The sequence below is a fragment of the Heterodontus francisci genome, chromosome 33 (assembly GCF_036365525.1).
Source record: "Heterodontus francisci isolate sHetFra1 chromosome 33, sHetFra1.hap1, whole genome shotgun sequence".
NCBI lineage: Eukaryota > Metazoa > Chordata > Chondrichthyes > Heterodontiformes > Heterodontidae > Heterodontus > Heterodontus francisci.
In genome coordinates, this window is record NC_090403.1 from 12,135,437 (window position 1) to 12,154,868 (window position 19,432).

Here is a 19,432-nt window from a genome sequence, read left to right on the forward strand (position 1 = left end):
TTCTATCCACCCATTTCTACTCTCCATGGCACCAGGAGTAATCTGGAGATTACTAATTTTATTTATTTATTTAGAGATACAGCTCTGAAACATGCGCTTCGGCCCACTGAGTCTGTGCTGACAATCAACCACCCATTTATACTAATCCTACATTAATCCCATATTCCTACCACATCCCCACCTTCCCTCAATTCCCCTACCACCTACCTATACTAGGGGCAATTTATAATGGCCAATTTACCTGCAAGTCTTTGGCAGTGGGAGGAAATCGGAGCACCCGGTGAAAACCCATGCGGTCACAGGGAGAACTTGCAAACTCCGCACAGGCAGTACCCAGAATCGAACCCAGGTCGCTGGAGCTGTGAAGCTGCGGTGCTAACCACTGCGCCACCCAGCTTGGAGGTCCAGCTTGCTAGTTTCTTTCCGAGCTCCCTAAAATCTGCCTGCAGACCTCATCCATTTCACTAACCAAGTCATTGGCCCGGATATGGAATTCGACTGCTGGCTGATGACCCTCCCCTTTCAACATCCTGCAGGGACATCCTTGACCCTGCCACCATGGAGCCAACATACCACCTGGATTCACACATAGGATAGCGAAGATGATTCTCAACAGGGGCGAGAGTAACAGGGTAGTTGTTATGGGGGACTTTAACTTTCCAAATATCGACTGGAAATACTATAGTTCGAGTACTTCAGATGGGTCAGTTTTTGTCCAGTGTGTGCAGGAGGGTTTTCTGACACAGTATGTAGACAGGCCAACCAGGGGCGATGCCACATTGGATTTGGTACTGGGTAATGAACCCGGCCAGGTGTTAGATTTAGATGTAGGTGAGCACTTTGGTAATAGTAATCACAATTCGGTTAGGTTTACCTTAGCGATGGGTAGGGACAGGTATATACCGCAGGGCAAGAATTATAGCTGGGGGAAAGGAAATAATGATGCGATTAGGCAAGATTTAGGATGCGTAGGATGGGGAAGGAAACTGCAGCGGATGGGAACAATCGAAATGTGGAGCTTATTCAAGGAGCAGCTACTGCGTGTCCTTGATAAGTATGTACCTGTCAGGCAGGGAGGAAGTTGTCGAGCGAGGGAGTCATGGTTTACAAAAGAAGTTGAAGCGCTTGTCAAGAGGAAGAAGGAGGCTTATGTTAGGATAAGACGTGAAGGCTCAGTTAGGGCGCTTGAGAGTTACAAGCTAGCCAGGAAAGATATAAAGGGAGAGCTAAGAAGAGCAAGGAGAGGACACGAGAAGTCATTGGCGGATAGGATCAGGGAAAACCCTAAGGCTTTCTATAGGTATATCAGGAATAAAAGAATGACTAGAGTTAGATTAGGGTTAATCAAGGATAGTAGTGGGAAGTTGTGTGTGGAATCAGAGGAGATAGGGGAAGCGTTAAATGAATATTTTGCGTCAGTATTTACAGTAGAGAAAGAAAATGTTGTCGAGGAGAATACTGAGATTCAGACTACTAGGCTAGATGGGATTGAGGTTCACAAGGAGGAGGTGTTAGCAATTTTGGAAATTGTGAAAATAGATTAATCCCCTGGGCCAGATGGGATTTATCCTAGGATTCTCTGGGAAGCCAGGGAGGAGATTGCAGAGCCTTTGTCCTTGATCTTTATGTCGTCATTGTCGACAGGAATAGTGCCGGAAGACTGGAGGATAGAAAATGTTGTCCCCTTGTTCAAGAAGGGGAGTAGAGACAGCCCTGGTAATTATAGACCTGTGAGCCTTACTTCGGTTGTGGGTAAAATGTTGGAAAAGGTTATAAGAGACAGGATTTATAATCATCTAGAAAAGAATAAGTTCATTAGAGATAGTCAGCACGGTTTTGTGAAGGGTAGGTCATGCCTCACAAACCTTATTGAGTTTTTCGAGAAGGTGACCAAACAGGTGGATGAGGGTAAAGCCGTGGATGTGGTGTATATGGATTTCAGTAAGGCGTTTGATAAGGTTCCCCACGGTAGGCTATTGCAGAAAATACGGAAGTATGGAGTTGAAGGTGATTGAGAGCTTTGGATCAGAAATTGGCTAGCTGAAAGAAGACAGAGGGTGGTGGTTGATGGCAAATGTTCATCCTGGAGTTTAGTTACTTGTGGTGTACCGCAAGGATCTGTTTTGGGGCCATTGCTGTTTGTCATTTTTATAAATGACCTGGAAGAGGGTGTAGAAGGGTGGGTTAGTAAATTTGCGGATGACACTAAGGTCGGTGGAGTTGTGGATAGTGCCAAAGGATGTTGTAGGGCACAGAGGGACATAGATAGGCTGCAGAGCTGGGCTGAGAGATGGCAAATGGAGTTTAATGCGGAAAAGTGCGAGGTGATTCACTTTGGAAGGAGTAACAGGAATGCAGAGTACTGGGCTAATGGGAAGATTCTTGGTAGTGTAGATGAACAGAGAGATCTTGGTGTCCAGGTACATAAATCCCAGAAGGTTGCTACCCACGTTAATAGGGCTGTTAAGAAGGCATATGGTGTGTTAGCTTTTACTGGTAGGGGGATCGAGTTTCGGAGCCACGAGGTCATGCTGCAGCTGTACAAAACTCTGGTGAGACCACACCTGGAGTATTGCGTGCAGTTCTGGTCACCGCATTATAGGAAGGATGTGGAAGCTTTGGAAAGGGTGCAGAGGAGACTTACTCGGATGTTGCCTGGTCTGGAGGGAAGGTCTTACGAGGAAAGGCTGAGGGACTTGAGGTTGTTTTCGTTGGAGAGGAGGAGGAGGAGAGGTGACTTAATAGAGACATATAAGATAATCAAAGGGTTAGATAGGGTGGATAGTGAGAGTCTTTTTCCTCGGATGGTGATGGCAAACACGAGGGGACATAGCTTTAAGTTGAGGGGTGATAGATATAGGACAGATGTCAGAGGTAGTTTCTTTACTCAGAGAGTAGTAGGGGCGTGAAACACCCTGCCTGCAGCAGTAGTAGACTCGCCAACTTTAAGGGCATTTAAGTGGTCATTGGATAGACATATGGATGAAAATGGAATAGTGTAGGTCAGATGGTTTCACAGGTCGGCGCAACATCGAGGGCCGAAGGGCCTGTACTGCGCTGTAATGTTCTAATTCTAATTCTGCTGCAGAATCACGTCTATTTCCTTAACTACAGAATCCTACATCATTTTTGCTTGCCCAATCTCCTTCCTGCCCCCGATACAGCTGAGTCAGCTGTGGTGCCGTGGACTTGGATCTGGCTGCCCTTCCCAAAGGAACCACCGGTATTCAGAACTGAAAACCGGTTGGAAAGCAAGATGCACTTAGGAGACTCCTGCACTACCTGCCTGGTCCTCCTCGACTTCCTGGTGGTCACCCATTCTCTCTCTGCATGCACACCCTTAAACTGCAGAGTGACCACATCCTGAAATGTGCTGTCCACGGAGCTTTCAGCCTCATGGATGCACTGCAGTGACGCCAGCTGCTGCTCAAGCTCCGAAACGCAGAGCTCAAGCTTCTCGCACTGACAACACTTCCTATATGATTGACCAGAACAAAACTAGTTTCCTGGAGTTCTCACATGCAACAGGATGTGCATTTAATGGGACGGAGGTGCGCTGCCAAGCCTCTATTTATTTTATTCTCCACAAACTGATATTGCACCTTGACATCCAAATCTAGACATCTAATCTGATCTGTGGAGGGATCTCACACACACCCGTTACATAGAAACAGAGAAAAATAGGAGCAGGAGTAGGCCATTCAGCCCTTCGAGCCTGCTCTGCCATTAAAAACGATCATGGCTGATCACCCAAACTCAGTAACCTGTCCCCACTTGCTCCCCGTATCCCTTGATCCCATTCGCCCCAAGAACTATATCTCTTTCTTGAATAACATTACTTCAGCTGACAAGATCCATTAGCATTACAATTTTCTGCTCTTCAACAGTTTCCAGTTGACGCCACATTACCTTTAATACCATATGCCGTAACTTTAGCAGCAAGCCTACTGTGCAGTATCTTGTGGGCCTTCTGGTTATAGAGAACCTGCAACACATTTCCTTTACCAAAATACAATTCACTCTTACCTTCAAAAAGCTCATTTAAATTTGTCAGACCCGACTTGCCCTTTACATTGCCTGTGTTCAATTCTTCATCAATCCATATCTTCCTGGAGGAATATTAACTTGATCCTGTATTAAGGCTCCTAGAAAATTAGCCACTGCTCATGTCTGGTTCACTGGTCTACAGTTACCTGATCTATCACTTTTTGAACTGAGATCTTAAACTGGTAGCCCTCTAGCATAATTCCATATGATTCAAAGATTATTAGAATTGCCTCTTGGGCTTCTCAGCATTCTAGGATACAGCATCTAAATCCAGGGCCTTTCCCACTTAGAGATCCACCAACGTTTTCAGCACAAAACATCTTAGCTCCATTTCTCCTGTCTCATTGCTCCTCTTGTATTTTTTCATTTCCATTGTGATAGCTGAGGCTATGTGCTCAGTTATCATTACCACTATGGTCCACGCTCCAGAAGATTTCCTTGTTCATCTTTCAGATAAAGAATATGATGAAACAAAAAAAAAAAAGAGGGTGTTTGATGCATGTCAGGTGAACTCTTCAAGTGAGAACCAAGTCATATACAATAACTTGAGGCGAAGTTAACAGGAAAATAAGTCTGGCAAAGAGAGAATGAGAATAGAATGGCAGTTAACATAAAAGGGAATCCAAAAACCTTATACCGGCATGTAAATAGTAAGTGGGTACTAAGAGGCAGGTGGGTCCTAATCGGGAAAAAGAGGGTGACATACACTTAGAGGCTCAGGCATGGCTAGAATACTTAATGAAAAATCATCGACCTGAAACATTAACTCTGGTTCTCACTTCGCAGCTGCTCCCGGATCTGCTGAGTATTTCCAGCACTTGTTGTTTTTATTTCAGATTTCCAGCATCTGCAGTATTTTGCTTTTATTTGTAAAAGGCAGATTATGCTTGACTAATGTAATTGAATTTTTTGGTGCAATAACAGAAAGTTGATGGAGGGAACGCAGCATATGTTGTCTATCTGGATTTTAAGAAAATACCACATAAAAGGCTGGTTAACAAAAATTGAGACTCATGGAACAGGAGGGTCAGTGTCAGCTTGGATAAAAAATTGCCTTAAGTACAGAAAACAGTCACGGCAAATGGTTGCTTGCAGACTGCAGGATGGTAGATTGTGGTGTTCCCCAAGGGTCAGTGCTAGGACCACTTTTTTAGAAATTTATTAATGACTTGGATATTGGAATACAGCTTAAAATTTCAAAATTTGCCAATAATACCAAACTTGGAGATGTGGCAAACACTGAGGATGATACAAAATGACTGCAACAGAACATAGATAGGCTAGCAGAATGGGCAGATAAGTGGCATTTGGAATTTAACACGGAGAAGTGTGAAGTGATGCATTTTGGCAGAAGGGATAGGGAGAGGCAATACAGATTTAATGGCACCGGTTCTAAGGAGTGTGCAGGGACAGAGGGACCTGGGGATTCATGTGCATCGAGTTTTGAAGGTGGCAGGACATATTGAGAGTGTCGTTAGCGAAGTGTATTTATTTATTTTTATTTTATTTACAGATACAGGCCCTTCGGCCCACTGAGTCTGTGCCGACCATCAACCACCCATTTAAACTAAACCTACATTAATCCCATTACCCTCTCACGTCCCCACCTTTTCTCAATTCCCCGACCACCTACCTATACTCGGGGCAATTTATAATGGCCAATTTACCTATCAACCTACAAGTCTTTGGCTGTGGGAGGAAACCGGAGCACCCTGCGAAAACGCACGCGGCCACAGGGAGAACTTGCAAACTCTGCACAAGCATTACCCAGAATCAAACCCGGGTCGCTGCAGCTGAGAGGCTGCGGTGCTAACCACTGCGCCGCCCCATGTATGGGAACATCAGCTTCATAAGTAGAGATATTGAGTACAATAGCAGTAAAGTTATGCCAAAACTTAATAAAGCTCTTGTTAGGCCCCAACTGGAACACTGCATCCAGTTCCGGTCACCACACTAATGAAGGATGCGAGGGTCCTTGAGAGGGTGCAGAGGAGATTTTCCAGAATGGTTCCAGGATTGGGGGATTTTTAGCTACAAGGTTACGTTGGGGAAGGTGGTATTGTTCTCCTTGGAGCAAAGGAGATTGAGGGGAGATTTGATAGAGATGTACAAGATTATAACAAGCTTAGTTAGATATGTTAGACAAGGAAAAACTTTTCCCATTAACTGATGGCACAAGGACTAGGGCCACAAATTTAATGTTTTAGGTGTGAGGAAGAACATTTCTTTTTTTTAAAAATCGCAGTGAGTGGTAAGGACCTGGAAATGCTGCCGACAAGGGTGGTGTAAGCAGAGACAATAATCATTTCAAAAGGAAATTGGATAGGCACGAGGGAAATAAACTCACAGGGCTACGGGGATAGAGTGGGGGAATGGGACAGGCTGGATTGCTCGACAGAGGGCTGACATGGATTTGGTGGGGTGAATGGTCTTCTTCTGTGCCATAATGTCTCTGATTCTATAATCGCTTTGCCCTTCCTCCCTTCTTACTTGGTGTATTTATCAAAATCCTTCACTATTTCTGCTTGTTCCCTCCCAGAGCAAAATCTTCCATGGCCAAAAGTGCAAGTGGTGTCAATGGTGTAAGTGATGGAATACTCTCCACTTGCCTGGAAAGTTGCAACTCCAACACTCAACCCAGGTCAAAGCAGCCGGCTTAATTGACACCCCATTTACCACCTTTCATATTCACTCCCTCCACCACTGACGCACAGTGGCAGCAGTGTGCACCATATACAAGATGCATTGCAGCAACACACCGAGGCACCTTTGACTGCACCTTCCAAACCCGCAACCTCTACAACCCAGAAGGACAAGGGCAGAAGACGCACGGAACCACCACCTGCAAGTTTCCCTCCAAGCCACACACCATCCTGACTTGGAACAATATCGCCGTTCCTTCACTGTTGCTGGGTCAAAATCCTGGAACTTCCTTCCTTACAGCACTGTGGGTGTACCTACACCACACGGACTGCGGCAGTTCAAGAAGGCGTCTCAGCACCACCTTCTCGAGGGCAATAAAGGATGGGCAATAAAGGATGGGCAATAAAGGATGGCCTTGCCAGCGACACCTGAATCCCATGAATGAATTTTTAAAAATCTGAACCTGCAAACCAGTTTCCAGCAACAAGAGTGTGGGCATAGAGCACGCTATCCAGGAAGAACTTCTCTTCTGCAAACAGTGGCAAAATAGGTTGCAAGGGGAAACGTGATCGGCATCAAGTATCTTGCACGGTGCTGGGACACTGTTTTCCTCAGTTTCCAAACTTCCCTACTGGATTTCCCTCATTCCCTCAATCAACTTTGCTATCTGGTTAATCCCGAATACAACCCAAAAACAGATCAAATTATAACTCACCTCTGGTATATTTTTATCCATCTCAGTCAGGTCCTTGGAGAGGAGAGAGAGTGTCACATCCTTCTGTAGATGCCACAATGTAGTGGAGTAGATCTCCATACCCTCAACTCGGTAGCTCTCGATACGCCTCACCTCTGAAAATATCCTTTCTGCCTAGAATAGAGAAAAATATTTCAGATGCAGAATGGAGTCAGCAGGGATACAGTGCGTGAGCCAGCACAAAGAGGAGGGAGTCAGCTGTCAGCAGAGGCTGAAGGATGTGGGCCACTGTTAAGGCTCAGGGAGACTGAAGGCTCCTTTTTAAGGCCTAGGGGAAGTACACTTGTCCTTTCTGGTCCACAAGGAGTGCCAAGAGGAGATGATCTTCAGCACTTACCTTGGTCAATTAGCACCTTCTACTTCAGATCTGCTGCTGGGCAAGAATAACAAAAAACAGTATAACACAGGAACAGGCCATTCGGCCCTCCAAGACTGCGCCGATCTTGATGCCTGCCTAAACTAAAACCTTCTGCACTTCCGGGGACCGTATCCCTCTATTCCCATCCTATTCATGTATTTGTCAAGATGCCTCTTAAACGTCACTATCGTACCTGCTTCCACCACCTCCTCCGGCAGCAAGTTCCAGGCACTCACCACCCTCTGTGTAAAGAACTTGCCTCGCACATCCCCTCTAAACTTTACCCCTTGCACCTTAAACCTATGTCCCTAGTAACTGACTCTTCCACCCTGGGAAAAAGCTTCTGCCTATCCACTCTGTCCATGCCGCTCATAACCTTGTAAACCTCTATCATGTCGCCCCTCCACCTCCGTCGCTCCAGTGAAAACAATCCGAGTTTATGCAACCTCTCCTCATAGCTAATGCCCTCCAGACCAGGCAACATCCTGGTAAACCTCCTCTGTACCCTCTCCAAAGCCTCCACGCCCTTCTGGTAGAGCGGCGACCAGAATTGCACACAATATTCTAAGTGTGGCCTAACTAAGGTTCTGTACAGCTGCAGCATGACTTGCCAATTTTTATACTCTATGCCCCGACCGATGAAGGCAAGCATGCCGTATCCTTTCTTGACTACCTTATCCAGCTGCGTTGCCACTTTCAGTGATCTGTGGACCTGTACGCCCAGATCCCTCTGCCTGTCAATACTCCTAAGGGTTCTGCCATTTACTGTATACTTCCCACCCCTATTAGACCTCCCACAATGCATTACCTCACATTTGTCCGGATTAAACTCCATCTGCCATTTCTCCGCCTAAGTCTCCAACCGATCTATATCCTGCTGTATCCTTGACAATCCTCATCACGATCCGCAACTCCACCAACCTTTGTGTCATCCGCAAACTTACTAATCAGACCAGCTACATTGTCCTCCAAATCATTTACATATAATACAAACAGCAATGGTCCCAGCACTGATCCCTGCAGAGGACCACTAGTCACAGCCCTCCATTCAGAAAAGCACCCTTCCACTGCTACCCTCTGTCTTCTATGACAGTGCCAGTTCTGTATCCATCTTGCCAGCTCACCTCTGATCCCGTGTGACTTCACCTTTTGTACCAGTCTGCCATGAGGGACCTTGTCAAAGGCTTTACTGAAGTCCATGTAGACAACATCCACTGCCCTTCCTTCATCAATCATCTTTGTCACTTCCTCAAAAAACTCAATCAAATTAGTGAGACATGACCTCCCCTTCACAAAACCATGCTGCCTCTCGCTAATAAGTTCATTTGTTTCAGCTGACGTACTGTTAAGTTTAAGTTGCAAATCCAATGATGTTACTTCGGCCCCCGCCTGTTCTTTGCAGAAGCCTCGTCAATTGCCTGATTTGTGTTTGTAAAAAGTTAAGCTGGAAGGTTGGACGAGTGGGGGGTGGGTAGAGGCGTGGGGTGAATGGGGCTGGGTTACTTAATCCAGCTATTTTAAACTGTGGCCCCATGACATATTTTTGTCAGTCAGTGGCAGGTTGGGGTTTAAAAACAAAGCCTTTGGATCTGTTCAGAGGAGTTATCTACTAAAGAATAGGCAAGTTACTGGAATACAAGTCAGGAGTCAAAAACAGAATAAACCAATTAGACAGCCAGATCCTGATCACACCTTACTAATTGGAATAACAGAATAAATTTATACCCTAACTGCCTGCCTGGAAAGAAAGGATTTCTTTGATCTAGTATGTTAGTCAGTTTGAAATGCTGTACATAATGCTGGCTTTCTCAATTCACAAATACCTTGCTCACCAGCCTCTTTCCATGTTGTGGCAATGGGTGTAGTTCCTTGTAGATCCAGGGAGAGGCTCTTCAAAGACTCTAGACGGACTTTTCAAGCTGTTTAAGCGCTGTGTATGCCAAATACTGTACTGCCTTTATTCTTTTGCTTCAGTGTAATCATAAGAGTAATCAATAAGTTCAACTACAGCAATATATTTGGCTTAAATTCTAGTCTGACAGTGTGGCGTTTTCCACTTTTTGGAGTGAACAGGAATGTGTGGTAGGCAATCCATACTGCTCAGTGTGGTGAAAGAATTATTGCTCATGCTATGGTACACCATTCCATTTGAGGGGGAGAGAGGCTTTACATGTCTTCAAAACATCCCAAAGTGTTTCAGCATCAACAAATTACTTTTGAAGTTTGCAATCACATTCTTCAGGCAAACACAGCAGCCGATTAGTGCACAGCAAGATTTCACAAACACCAAATGCGATGTGACCAAATGGTCTGTTTTTGGGGTGGTGTTGGCCAGAACCCTGGATGGAGTGCCTCCTCTTCCAAAAAAGTGCCATGGAAATCTTTCTGTCCACCTGCAAAGTCAGATGGGTGATTGATTTAACTACTCCTTTCGTACTGTACTCTGCATCAGTCGAAATTACCATGCCATCCATGGAACCTTATACTAGCAAGTCAGTGCCCAGTGACTGCAGGAGAGGAAGGCATCAAATGTGGATCTGTGGGGGTGACAGAGGGAAAGAAAGAGAAGAAACTGGCAACACAGACCGTAGCTCTTGTAAATCTCCCTCCTGAGGCAGTTCGATGTGAGCTACCTATTTCCTATTTAATTAAGTGCAGAATGTCTTATCTCCAGCACAGAGTAAAAAACTGGTCAGAGGCGGCAGGGGACACAGGGGCAGGTGGTAACCCTTTAGTCAAACATCAGTTTCACGCTCATTAGATTTAGTCGACTGCTGCTCAGAGCGTTTTTCACAGATTGCCCCTTTAAATCATTGTTACTTCAATGCTTCAAAGTCTGGCATTCCTGCAATTTCTGAAGGGCTCCCTTCTGGGCTGGGCAGGTGCAGACCTTGCAACCCTGTGTAACTCATTCGGCTTTCCAGGTATATACTACTTTGCATACTTTGTAAGGTCATTCAAACTTCCCAAGAACAATTTTCAAACATTCTTTTGTTAATTCAGCCATCCACTTACCTGCATGTATTCAGCCAGCTCAAAATGTGCTCTTCCTATCTGACACAGCACCCAACCAGTGTTGTAGTGATGTGAAGGCAGCTGGCTCAGGATACCGATTGCTTCTTTACAGTTGTAAGAGGAAAGTGCCAAATAACCTTTACCCATCTCACGCAGCAGGTTCATCAGTCCATCTGGCATTGTCAAAACACAGTAACAATGGAAGTCTCAGTGTTAGATAATATAGAACAACCCCCATGAAAAATAGGACAAAAATCCCACACACCATTGCTCCGTCAAGCACTTAAGAAAATTAGTACCTCAGGGTTACTTCAATAAAAACCTGAACATTTCTGCTGCTAGATGGATCGTGCAGCAAGGTTCTGCTTAGGTTATTCTTATTTAACAAAGTTCCACGATTTGCTTTTATTCAACTCAGTTCTGTGTTAACTTCCAGCATTTGGTCAGCCACAAAGCTAAGATTTCCCAATTTTATATTGAGTCTCACATTGTTGCGCGATGGTATTTACACACCACCACACTTGTCATTACAGAAAGCACTTGATTTTCACAGCTCAAATGGCGCCTGCAGTTACTGAAACAGAATAAAACCTTACACAAATCATAACCATTAACCAGCTTTAAAACAGATTCATCGGACATCCTTTTTACATAATTTAAATTGTTTTTGATGTCAAATCCTGAACAATTTATCAGCTACAACATTTCAGTAGATGAACAATGCAACCTGCAGTGTTCTCTGAAGAGAAGTTTACTAGCCAGCTGCACCTTAACAGCACCTTGTTTTTCTAACTTGGAGTGGAGCAGCATTGCATGAGCCCCACAGGGAGCTTGATCTCAGCCAGGTCATTTGGATGAGGACCCAAGGCAAGGCACTACTTTATTTGCTATCCCTCCCTCAGACATAAGTCAGCTTGTGTAGCTCAAGCTGAGGCATTATATTCTCAATTAATTAAAGCTGGCGCAGAGCATTGTTGGCAGAAGTGCACGAACATGTTGCCTTACATAGAAAATGCTGCAAGCACCGAAAGAAGTAGGGATAGAAGGAAACAGCTTGCAATGAAAAAGAAAATTGGAAAAATATTCATCACAACCTTTCAATTTAGGTAAAGAATTATCAAATTTAAATGGGATTAGAATAGTTAGGTGCTTGATGGTCAGCACGGACATGATGGGCCGAAGGGCCTGTTACTGTGCTGTATAACTCTACAACTCTCTATGATTCTAAATTACGTGAAGGTTACAAAGTTAGAAGACTTACTAAAACAGTTTGGAGGCACTGAAGTAGAGACACGATATGTTACAGCCCAGTATTAAAATTGTCAAATAATGGAACCAAATCAATGGCAAATTCAAAAGTACATGTACAAGAATAATAATTCGAGGTCTTCTTCTTCTTCGGCCTCCTTATCTCGAGAGACAATGGGTTAGCACCTGGAGGTGGTCAGTGGTTTGTGCAGCAGCGCCTGGAGTGGCTATAAAGGCCAATTCTAGAGTGACAGGCTCTTCCACAGGTGCTGCAGATAAAATTGGTTGTCGGGGCTTTTACACAGTTGGTTCTCTCCTTGCGCTTCTGTCTTTTTTCTTGCCAACTGCTAAGTCTCTTCGACTCGGCACACTTTAGCCCCGCCTTTATGGTTGCCCGCCAGCTCTGGCGATCGCTGGCAACTGACTCCCACGACTTGAGATCACTGTCACAGGACTTCATGTCGCGTTTGCAGACGTCTTTAAAGTGGAGCCATGGACGGCCGGTGGGTCCGATACCAGTGACGAGCGCGCAGTACAATGTGTCCTTGGGGATCCTGCCATCTTCCATGCGGCTCACATGGCCAAGCCATCTCAGGCGCCGCTGGCTTAGTAGGGCGTTTTTGCTGGAGATGTTGGCCGCCTCGAAGACTTCTGTGTTGGAGATACGGTCCTGCCACCTGATGCGAAAGGATTCTCCGGAGGCAGTGAAGATGGAATGAATTGAGACGTCGCTCTTGGCTGACGTATGTTGTCCAGGCCTCGCTGCCGTAGAGCAAGGTACTGAGGACACAGGCTTGATACACTTGGACTTTTGTGTTCTGTGTCAGTGCGCCATTTTCCCACACTCTCTTGGCCAGTCTGGACATAGCAGAGGAAGCCTTTCCCATGATCTTGTTTAATTCTGCATCGAGAGACAGGTTACTGGTGATAGTTGCGCCTAGGTAGGTGAACTCTTGAACCACTTTGAGAGTGTGGTCGCCGATATTGATAGATGGGGCATTTCTGACATCCTGTCCCATGATGTTAGTTTTCTTGAGGCTGATGGTTAGGCCAAATTCATCGCAGACAGCCGCAAAGCTGTCAATGAGTCTCTGCTGACACTCTTCAGTGTGAGATGCTATTGCAGCATCGTCAGCAAAGAGGAGTTCCCTGATGAGGACTTTCCGTACTTTGGTCTTCGCTTTTAGACGGGCAAGGTTGAACAACCTGCCACCTGATCTTGTGTGGAGGAAAATTCCTTCTTCTGAGGACTTAAATGCATATGAGAGCAGCAAGGAGAAGATCCCAAACAGTGGTGGCACAGTGGTTAGCACCGCAGCCTCACAGCTCCAGCGACCCGGTTTCAATTCTGGGTACTGCCTGTGTGGAGTTTGCAAGTTCTCCCTGTGTCTGCGTGGGTTTCCTCTGGGTGCTCCGGTTTCCTCCCACATGCCAAAAGACATGCAGGTTGTTGGGTAGATTGGCCATTGTAAATTGCCCCTAGTATTGGTATGTGGTAGGGAAATATAGGGATGTGGTAGGAATATGGAATTAGTGTAGGATTAGTATAAATGGGTAGTTGATGGTCGGCACAGACTCGGTGGGCCGAAGGGCCTGTTTCAGTGCGGCATCTCTAAATAAATAAAAATAGTGTAGGTGCAAGAACACAGCCCTGTTTCACGCCACTCAGGATTGGAAAGGGGTCTGATGAGGCGCTACTATGCTGAATTGCGCCTTTCATATTGTCATGGAATGAGGTGATGATACTTAGTAGCTTTGGTGGGCATCCAATCTTTTCTCGTAGTCTGAAGAGACCACTGCTGCTGACTAGGTCAAAGGCTTTGGTGAGATCAATGAAAGCAACATAGAGGGGCATCTGTTGTTCACGGAATTTCTCCTGCAGCTGGCGAAGGGAGAACAGCATGTCAATGGTGGCTGTCTCTGCTCAAAAGCCACACTGTGCCTCAGGATAGACCCGCTCAGCCAGCTTCTGGAGCCTGTTTAAAGCGACACGAGCGAAGACGTTCCCCACTATGCTGAGCAGGGAGATTCCACAGTAGTTGTTGCAGTCACCGCGGTCACCCTTGTTCTTATAGAGGGTGATGATATTGGCATTGCGCATGTCCTGTGGTACTGCTCCCTCGTCCCAGCACAGGCAAAGCAGTTCGTGCAGAGCTGAAAGTATAGCAGGCTTGGCACTCTTGATGATTTCAGGGGTAATGTCGTCCTTCCCAATAATTAGAGGTCACAGGTACAGTAACTTACGGGTTTTGTTACTGGGTTAGTAATCTAAAGACTTGTGTTCAAATCCCACCATAGAAGTGAGAGAGTTAAAATCCAGTTAATTAAATAAATCTGGAATAAAAAGCTAGTATGAATAATAGTGACCATGAAGCTACTGGATGGTCAGGAAAACCTCAACTGGTCCTTTAGGAAATTATCCTTACTTGGTCTGACCTACATGTATCTCCACACCCAAAGCAATGTAGTTGATCCTCAACTGCCCTTAGATGGCTTAAAAAGCCACTCCGTCGTCACCACCCCTTTCTTGATGGCAATTAGGAATGGAAAATAAGTGCAGGTCTTGCCAACAACACCTAAATGCAGTGAATGAATGAAAAGATTAACTAGTGCTGTGGGGAAGTGCTTAAAATGGCACACAGATAGGCAACAGACGAGAAAAAATTATGAATTGAAGAATGGGAGACAAACAGCATTAGAACAACATCTAGTCCAGAAAGTTGAAGGTTCAGACAAGCGGAAAATGCACAGCAGGCTTGGAGTCTGTGTGTGTAAATGTTCAGAGCATGACAAATAAGCCACAGGCACAAAGTGCCATGTGGAATTACGATATAGCAGAGACATGGCTCAAAGGAGGACAGAAATGGAGACTTAACATTCCAAGCTACAATGTATTCATGAGGAATAGAGATGGAAAAATTGGTGGATGGCAGTATTGATCCAAGATACGGCAACAATCCTAAAAAGGGATGAAGTGCTTGAGTTTTCAAAATCAGGAACTCTTCAGTTGAATTACGTCTGTCCCTCACGTGATCCCACGGCATGATTTCACAAGAGTAGGGAAATCTCCCCAGTGTTCTGGTCAATATTTACTTCTCAAGCATTAAAATGACTTGATCATTACCGTATTATTTGTGGGACCTTGCTGTGTGCAAATTGGCTGGTTGCTTCCGAACTTACAGCAGTGACTAGATTTCTGAATTCTTTTTTGACTCGCTCATTGAGACATGCGAAGGTTGCGAAATACACTGTATAAATGCAAATCCTTTCTTCTTTCACTCAAAGCCTAAAATAATTTTTCAAACCTTTGACTCCTCCTTAACTTTCTGCTCTAGCGAGGAAAAAAGCACCAATTCTGACCCTTTCGTAACTAGAACCCTTTATTATTGGTTTTCTCTAATAAACCTTCACTGCTCCCTTTCCATGATTTTCCTATAATGGGGCGCAAGCTACACACAAAACTCCAAATGGAGCCTGACCAACATCAATTCATCACTTCTTTATATTTGCTACCTGTATTTATGTAGCACCTTTCACAACTTCAGGACATCCCAAAGTGCTTTACAGCCAATTATGTACTTGGAAATGTGGTTATTGTTGCAATACTGGAGATACAGCAGACAATTTGTGCACAGCAAGCTTTCAGAAACTGCAGATAATCTGTGTATGATGTCGGTTGAGAGATAAATACCAGCCATGTCACTGGAAAACAGAATTCCATCTGCCTTGTTAAAACACAATTCATACCTTTAAAGATTCAAATTTCTGTACCCATCGAAGTCTTTGCTTGCCTGCTCCTCCATTTTTTGTTTCTCTCCCAAATCCCACAAACTACCAAAATACTTTGGAAAAGTAGACAAAATACACAATTGGAGCTGCAGACCAAATTCAATCTAGACTGGAGATTATAAATTGGCAAGAAATAAAACGAGGTCCTGAGTAAACTCAGTGCAAAGGACAAAAATGATGTACAACAGATCTTGGGAATGATATTTCTGGCACTCAACATGTCAAATCACTGTGTGGAGGCAAAAACAATGGCCTACTTACGAAAATACAAATTAAGAGCAGGAGTAGGCCACTCAGCTCCTCAAGCCTGCCTTGCCATTCAACAAGATCATGGCTGATCTGATTGTAACCTCAGCTCCACATTCCTCCTACCCGATAACCTTCCACCCCCTTGCTCATCAAGAATCTATCTACCTCTGCCTTAAAAATATTCAAAGATTCTGCTTCCGCCACCTTTTGAGGAAGAGAATTCCAAAGACTCATGACCCTCAGAGAAAAAATTTCTCATGTCTGTCGTAAATGGGTGACCCCTTACTTTTAAACAGTGACCCCGAGTTCTAGATTCTCCCACAAGAGGAAACATCCTTTCCACAATCACCCTGTCAAGACCCCTCAGAATGTTAAATGTTTCAATCAAGTTGCCTCTTACCCTTCGAAACTCCAGTGGATACAAGCCTAGCCTGTGCAACCTTTCCTCATAAGACAACCCACCCATTCCAGGTAGTACAGGAACAATGTGATTAAGCTAGAGAGGGTGCAGAAAAGATTCACAAGGACGTTGCCTGGTTTGGAGCGCTTGAGTTATAAAGAGAGACTGGATAGGCGGGGTCGGTTTTCCCTGGAGCGAAGGAGGCTGAGAGGGGACATGATAGAGGTACATAAAATTATGAGAGGCATAGATAGGGTAGATAGCCAGAGTCTGTTTCCCATGGTAGGGGTGACTAGAACTAGAGGGCATAGATTTAAGGTGAGAGTGAGGAGGTTTAAAGGGGATCAAAGGGGTAAATTTTTCACACAAAGAATAGTGGGTATCTGGAATGAGCTGCCAGAGGAGGTGGTGGAGGCAGGAACAGTAGCAACATTTAAGAGGCATCTGGACAGGTACTTGAATGAGAAAGGCATAGAGGGATATGGAATTAATGCAGGCAGGTGGGATTAATATCGATAGGCATTATGGTCGGCATGGACGTGGTGGGCCGAAGGGCCTGTTTCCATGCTGTACGACCCTGACTCTAAACCTACTCGCAACACATTTACATTCTTCCTTAAATAAGGAGACCAATACTGTACACAGTACTCCAAATGTGGTCTCACCAATGCCCTGTATAATTGAAGCATAACCTCCCTACTTTTGTATTCAATTCCCCTTGCAATAAACAATAAGATTCTATAGGCTTTCCTAATTACTTGCTGTACGTGCATACGACCCTTTTGCGATTCATGCACTAGGACAACCAGATCCCTCTGTATCTCAGAGATCTGCAATCTATCACCATTTAGATAATATGCTTTTTGTTTATTCTTCTTGCCAAAATGGAAATTTCACATTTTCCCACGTTACACTCCATTTGCCAGATCTTTGCCCTCTCACCTAAAACAGCACCTCATGAACTGGGTATAGTTTGTGTCACCAATACTGCAGGGAAACATTCAAGCTATGAAGGCAGTGCAGAGAAGAACCAAGTGCCACAGGATTGAGTTCTGAGGAAACACTGGATGGATCTACTGGTCTTCTGCCTTCAAAAGGAAGGCAACTGAGGAGAGGCTTTACAGAATTATATAAACACCGAATTAAGTGGCATTGATAGCTTTTCATAGAGACCACTTCATGTAGCAAGATACTTGAATAAGGAGAGAGGATAAAATTGAGAACATGAAAGTTAAGGACCAATGGCAGGAATAACCTTATACAAAAAGCAAATCAACACTTGCAACATTTCTCAGTAGGGTCGCAAAGCAAAAACCTTAGCACTATTCAAGATGCAGTCCAATGACATGATCTAAGAATGCACGGTTTTTCTCGGTGGGCAACATCAGAACATAGGAGAAGGCCAAAGAAAGGTGTCAGGGCATTGGAGCAGGATAGTGATGTGGGTAATTCACAACAGAATGGGAGAGGAAGGGACAGAGTTTTCAACAAAAATTGTACATTGGCATATAAAGTCATTGCAGGGAATAGAGGTAAAAGAAATGAAATTAAAGTTCCCTTAACTGAATGCACGAAGCATCTGTAATAAGATCGATGAACTAGTGGCACAAATAGAGATAAAAGATCTAGATCGAATAGCCATTACCAAGAAATAGCTACAAGGAGATCAACGTTGGAAAATGAATATTCCAGTGTACACAATATTTCAGAGACACATGGATGGCATAAGGACATTAAGAGGAGGAGTTCTGGCCTCAGAGATCATGAAGTAGAATCAGTTTGGGAGGAAATTAGGAATAGTCGGAGTCAGAAACACTGGTGGAAGTAGTTTACAGGCCCCCCCTAACAGTTATATTATTGGACAGAACATTGAACAGGAAATTATTTGAGCATGTAAAAAAGGTAATACATTAATTGTGGGGGACATTTATCTGCATATAAACTGGGACAATCAAATTTGCAACAGTGGTCTAGAAGACGAATTCGTAGAATGCTTTGGTGACAGTTGCTTGAAGCAATACGTTGTAGAACCGACTAGGGATAAAGCTGTCTTAGATTTCATACTGTGTAATGAAGCAGGGTTAATAAGCAATGTCATAGTAAAAAATCCACTAGGAAATAGTGATCATAATAGCATTGAATTTCACATTAAGTTTGAAAGTGAAACATTTCAATCACAAACAAGAACCTTAAACTTAAACAAAACCAATTACAAAGGTATGAGGGGAGATCTGGCTAAGGTTAATTGGGTAAACAGACTGTAAGGTATGGCAGTAAATGAACAGTGGGAAACATTTAAAGAAACAATTCAAAGGGTTGAACAAAAGTTCATTCCGTTCAAAAACAAAAACTCGTCAAGACAAACCAATCTGTGGCTCACTCAGAAAGTTAAGGAGAGTATGAGACTAAAAGAGGCGGCTTACAATGTTGCAAAAAATAACAGCAAGTCTGAGGATTGGGAATGTTTTAGAAACTAGCAAAGGGCCACCAAAAAGTTGATAAAAAGGGAAAAAAAATAGAATGAGAGTAAACTAGCCAGCAATATAAAAACAGATTATAAGAGCTGTTAGAAGTACATAAAAAGGAGCTAAAGTAGGCATTGATCCCTTAGAGGCAGAGACAGCAGAAATCATCATGGGGAATTAGGAAATGACAGAGGCACTGAACAAATATTTTGTGTCTGTCTTCACAGTAGAAGACATTAGTTCCATACCAGAAATAGGCAGTAACATAGTGGCTAAAAGAGTGAGGAAATTGAATGAGTAAAAATAATGACATCAACTGAGAAAAAGTATTGGAGAAACTTGAGGGACTAAAATCTGACGAGTCCCCAGGCCAGATGGCCAACATCCAAGGGTTCTAAAAGAGATAGCTGCAGAGATAGTGGATGCACTGGCTATGATTTTCCAGAATTCCTTAGATTCAGGAA

At 44.2% G+C, this 19,432-nt stretch overlaps 1 protein-coding gene across 1 annotated transcript in view; it reads right to left on the reverse strand.

Moving 5' to 3' along the window:
- The window catches only part of cdc27 (cell division cycle 27), a 123,588-nt gene that overhangs the window by 28,485 nt on the left and 75,671 nt on the right, over positions 1-19,432 (reverse strand). Inside the window, exons 12-13 of the mRNA XM_068013091.1 lie at positions 10,818-10,990; positions 7,406-7,558 (exon numbers count right to left, since the gene is read on the reverse strand). Coding sequence (XP_067869192.1) covers positions 7,406-7,558; positions 10,818-10,990 — 326 coding nt within the window. The remainder of the gene's footprint in view (positions 1-7,405; positions 7,559-10,817; positions 10,991-19,432) is intronic.